This window comes from Petromyzon marinus, chromosome 7 (genome assembly GCF_048934315.1).
Source record: "Petromyzon marinus isolate PM22_M1 ecotype Great Lakes invasive population chromosome 7, UKy_Petmar_22M1.pri1.0, whole genome shotgun sequence".
NCBI classification, from domain to species: domain Eukaryota; kingdom Metazoa; phylum Chordata; class Hyperoartia; order Petromyzontiformes; family Petromyzontidae; genus Petromyzon; species Petromyzon marinus.
In genome coordinates, this window is record NC_133673.1 from 13,227,056 (window position 1) to 13,232,231 (window position 5,176).

At 49.1% G+C, this 5,176-nt stretch overlaps 1 protein-coding gene across 1 annotated transcript in view; it reads right to left on the reverse strand.

The window, feature by feature from the left end:
• Positions 1 to 2,467: 2,467 nt before the first annotated feature.
• The window catches only part of LOC116940106 (uncharacterized), a 67,387-nt gene continuing 64,678 nt past the window's right edge, over positions 2,468 to 5,176 (reverse strand). The window contains exon 13 of the mRNA XM_076065493.1: positions 2,468 to 2,512. Coding sequence (XP_075921608.1) covers positions 2,468 to 2,512 — 45 coding nt within the window. The remainder of the gene's footprint in view (positions 2,513 to 5,176) is intronic.

The following is a 5,176-nucleotide window of genomic DNA, read 5'->3' on the forward strand; positions in this document are numbered from 1 at the left end:
TGGGTTCTTCTAATCAGGGAGAAGTAATTGCTGCACTTTGAATTAAGTAATGGCTTTTGCAGAAAATAGTTAAATGTCACACCAATGTAGATTTCCATGTCTTTCTGATGAATAGCCTGTCGTGCTAATGTGGGTGTCAAATATTGATGTACATACTTTTGTCACGCCACTGTTAAAAGGTCTGCCCCACACCGTATCCAGTCAGTTTGACCATACTTCACCACGCTGGTCAGTGCACAGGGGGTTGATGGGGGCGGTGCCGATGCTGCCCTTGGCCAGAAATCAAACTCGGGTCATCAGATTCGTAGTGCAGCAGTGCGTTAATAAATAAATATATAATGGCCCAGAAATGTGTGTAACGCGCGTGACGTCACTCCACATGCCACCCCCCCCCCCTTCGTCATTAATAATAAAATAATCATGAGCGGGTGGATTTTTACACTCACGCGGAAGAAGGTCGAGTGGGAAGATATTTTTTTCGCAAAGTCGCTTCAAATATGACGACGTTTCTTTACAGAAAGTGACGCTCAAAAATAAATATACGCAGCACAGTGCCACATCCGTACGTGACATCACTGCAAAAGAGCCCCCCCCCCCCTCCCCGTCAATACTTTCATAAGAAAGACATTTTTTTAACGCAAATTCGCTTTAAATTTGACGTTTCTTTATTGAAAGTTACTCAAATAAATAACGCTACGCAGACGTTTATTTACGTAAATATTACAGCTTCCGCCCTCGGACGGGCAAAAGGCTAGTAAATAAATAAACTCCGCAGTTATGATACATAGCATACATGAGATGTATAGCTATTATATACGAGAGCAGCGCTTTAACAACAACACCAACAATGTTTGATATGGTATACACACGCAGCACGATCACAACAAGCGCTGTTCATCACCAAGTAGCGGTCACATCACCCCAGCGCTTGTGCCTTGAGGCCACGTGACGTGTCGAATGCTCGCTGGCAAGAGGCCACGGGACAGACCCAGGTGCCATGGGTTGACTGACCGGAATGATTGTGATCCCAACTGTGCCAACTCACAAATTCACACACTATAGCCTGTAACAGACTGTAGGGGCAAGTGCTGTTAGCGAGCACCTATGAAGGCCGGCACGCACACAAGGGGGAGGTGTGGCGATGTCTTCGCAGCGCACCGGGTACTCATTTGAGGCTGAGTCAACCTAGCGGAGGCTGAGTCAGTAGAAAATATTCGCCACTGTTCTTGGTCATGAGCGGGAGTCGAACTCGGGCCGCCGGGTTTGCCGTGCGGCGCGCGAACCGCGACACTACAGCTAAGCCACACACACCAACACACACACGAACACACACACATGCACGAACACACACACGCACGAACACACACACACACATGCACGAACACACACACACATGCACGAACACACACACATGCACGAACGGACACGGACACACGCACACACCAACACACACATACACACGCACGCATATGAACCATTATCAGCGGAGTGGAATTCAGGCGTGGGGAAGATTCAAATTAATTACTGTTCGCGGCCTCGTGTAGCGAAATAAACATCGCAGGAGAGGGCGAATTTATTAAGTGGCAGCGACATTAGTAGCACGACGAGGAGGAGGAGAATGAGGAGGAGGGGGGAGTCTCGTGAAAGGAGACGGAGGAGGTGGGAGGGTGGTGGCTGAGAGGGATAACTCCCCGGAGTCGCACCCTCCCGCGCGGCACATCAGTGTGATGTCTCATTAAAGCCTTATCATTCTGATTGGTTTTCTACCCAATGCGAATTTTTTTTATTAAAAATATATTTTTTTCTTCAGGAGCAAAACGCATTCCCCCTCCGCCGCCGCTCTGGAACGTGGCGGGCGGTCGTGTCGGGTGGAGGATTCGGCGCGGAAGGGAAGGGGGGGGGGCCCGTTCAGGGACAGAGGCGCGACAAACTGGGGACTTGGGCCCGGCATCATTATTTTGTTGTTTCTTAATATGCAGCGGCGATAGCGGCGACAGCGGCAGCGGCAGCAGCGGTGACGGCACGGCCACGAAAACCCATTGCCGTCTCGTTCCTGTTAATTGACACATCACGTCTTGGCGAGACGCGGCCGTTAACCCGCCGGGCTCCGAGGCGCGCCAAAAGCAGAATAAAAAACCTCTTCTACGTGACTTTACCAAAAGAATCATAGGGTATGGAATAAAAAAACCTCTTCTACGTGACTTTACCAAAATAATCATAGGGTATGGAATAAAAACCTCTTCTACGTGACTTTACCAAAAGAATCACAGAGTATGGAATAAAAACCTCTTCTACGTGACTTTACCAAAAGACTCAAAGGGTATAGAATAAAAACCTCTTCCACGTGACTTTATCAAAAGAATCAGACAGTATGGAATAAAAACCTCTTCAAAGTTACTTTACCAATAGAACAAGATAATCTATAGAATAGAAACCTCTTCGCCGCGCCCTCGGCCTGGACGCTCGGTCACAAATTGGCCTGAGGGCTCCCAAGCGGGTTCCCAGCTACCTCCTGAAATAAATAAACAGGAAAACGAAGGATCCTTGAGATTCAGGCCAGGCTTTCCCCCCACCCCAAAACCCGGGTTAACCCTGTGGCCATTTTCAACCGCGACTCGAAAGGGAAAGCAACCGATCCGTGAGGCCGGATCCCGTCCCCCCTCCCTACCACCAAACCTCAGAATCATCAGCAAGTCTTTCGGCGGGTTCTCGCCAACAAAAACAATCTTCGGTTATCGCAATCGTATGATCAGCTGCGGCCTGGCGCGTTTTTACTTTTGAGTTTTTCACCCCTCCCCACCCCCCCCGATTTCTCAAGAAGCAAGTCGGCATTGGGACGCTTCACGCATCCCGAGTCGGGGATGGCGTGGGGGCTGGGGGTGTGTGTGGCGAGGGCTACAGGGAGAGAGGGTAAAGCGTCGCATGCCGTCACGGCTCTGGCCGGGAGTGGTGGGGCGTGACCGGCGTCGCGTGCGTGGGGAGCGCAGTGCTCATTATCACCGCCGGTGATCCGTCTCACGCTGCCCCACCACCACTCCTCCTCCTCTACCGCCTCGCGCTCCTCTCGTTTGTCGTCGTCATTGTTGTTATTTGCGATTACTGTTATCCCTCGTCGTAATGGAGTGGTGGTTAGCAGCGCAATCCAGGGGTCGGCCAGTTCGATTCAGTCGCCCGGTGTGAACGGTAGAGGCGATGGCACGAGTTTCTTAAAATCGCCGCTACACACCGCCTCTGTCCATCGAGCAGGACGAACGGGTTGGGCCCACGGTGAGTTGGCACGGCAGGTCGCGTGTGGTGGGCCAGACTCGTGAGAACTCTCCCACCCCTTACAAGACGCCTTGGCCAGCGTGCAAATATCGGTTACACCGACCGTGAGCATTTGCCGGCGAGCGAGCTCTGTTGCGACCGATGACATTTGACCGTGGGCCAAAAATTAAAAAAAAAAACATTGCCGATGAAGATTTCACCCCACATCATAGGACGAGCTGGTACATGGGTTGTTGTTGTTTTATTGTTTGTTATCGGGCATCGTCTTGAATTACCGTCAGCGCATTCCACGTTCCTGCTACGGGGGGGGGGGGGGTCTTTTAATAGTTGACTTGTGACGTGCGTCGTGACTTTATCCCGAGCGGAGTATCACGTCGACGACGGCAATGGTTTAAGTTGATGGCCCTTGACCGGAAGGATTTTCCAACCGCTCGTTAATGGGCACTGTCCACCTTGCCGGTGTGGGCGGCAGTGGGCAACAGGAGGAGCAACTCGGAGGGGAAGGAAGTAATATTTGAAAAAAAAAAAAAAAATCTTGACACTCGCCGAGGAGGATTTCTACCCGAGTGAACAAAAGAGGGTATTATTATATCTGACAGCATTTCGTATCAGCCAAAGACATGGCCTTGAGCAAATTACCAAACACGCCCCCTGCATCATTGCATTGCTATCTGTGTGCGTGCGCGCGCGCTCGCTGCTGCTGCTGCAAGTCGGGGGGGAGGGGTGGTTCGGTTATTTTTCACACACACACACACATAAATATATAAATAACACCCTCTCTTAATTATCGCGCGGAATTCATTCGACTCGCCGAGGAATGGGAGAGTTCCGCACGGCAGCGGCAGGAGGTGGGAGGGGGGGGTGTCTACCCAGTTGCTACCTCTTCGTCAACTTAACATCTCTTAATGTTCGACGGCTTGTGCACCAGGTCTTATTATATTCACGATGTACTTATAAAAAAATCCGCAGACTACCTGCTGCTGGATCTCCTCTCTGTTTCAAAGAACAAATTTGACCTGACGTCTTCGCTCATTTATCAGCTTCACATTCCCTATAGCCGTACAAAAACTGGATGAAGGGCCTTTGCTATTGATGCCCCCAGGGTCTGGAATGCTATTGCCAATAAACTGCAACTTGAATCGCTACCAATGAGATCTTCTCTCAAAACTGCTCTAGAGGAGTTGTACACCCCTAGCTGCCACTGCTATTCATTGGCGTAAAATAAAATAAAATGTTTTCGCTCCGGATGACGCAGCAAAGTATTATCTGTATTTTGATTTAGCGTGCTGATCTTAAAGGTGCATTGAAAATTTTTATACTCCGACTGATGCTTTTGTTGTTGTGGAGTAACTGATGCAGCCAGCTATGGCTCTAGGATTTGGTGTTATATGTTAGTTATGTATTTTATTGTAAAAATCCGGTCACAGTCCCTATGATCACTGTTACGTTGCAATTATGGCTTTATTTTTTGGTGATTTCGAAAACGTTTTTTGGTTTGGACATGTTTGTTTTGTTGTAGTACGGAGTTAGACTGATGGCCTTAATCTAAGTTTTCTTGTGGTTGTTGTTGTTTGACTTGCATCCCACTGGGATTTTTTGCACACAGCGTTGGTGTACGGTGCTTTTTTCAGGAATATTTAGCTGTTTTTTTTCATGGATTTTCTGTTTGCACAGTCACACATAGTCACTTTAAGATGTTTTTCTTGTTCGTATTTTTGTTTGTTGTGGTTGCACCCGATATCAAGAGCCGAATGGCTCACAGGGCTATACCAAAATAAATAAACTAAAGAAAGAAAGAAACTGAAACTGAACGGGCGGACGAGGATTTTGTAACTTGGCGACGTTCATCGCTCGGCACGTGGCTCACTCACGTTTAGCGGGCCTGTTACTCGCGTTTTACGCGGGAGGT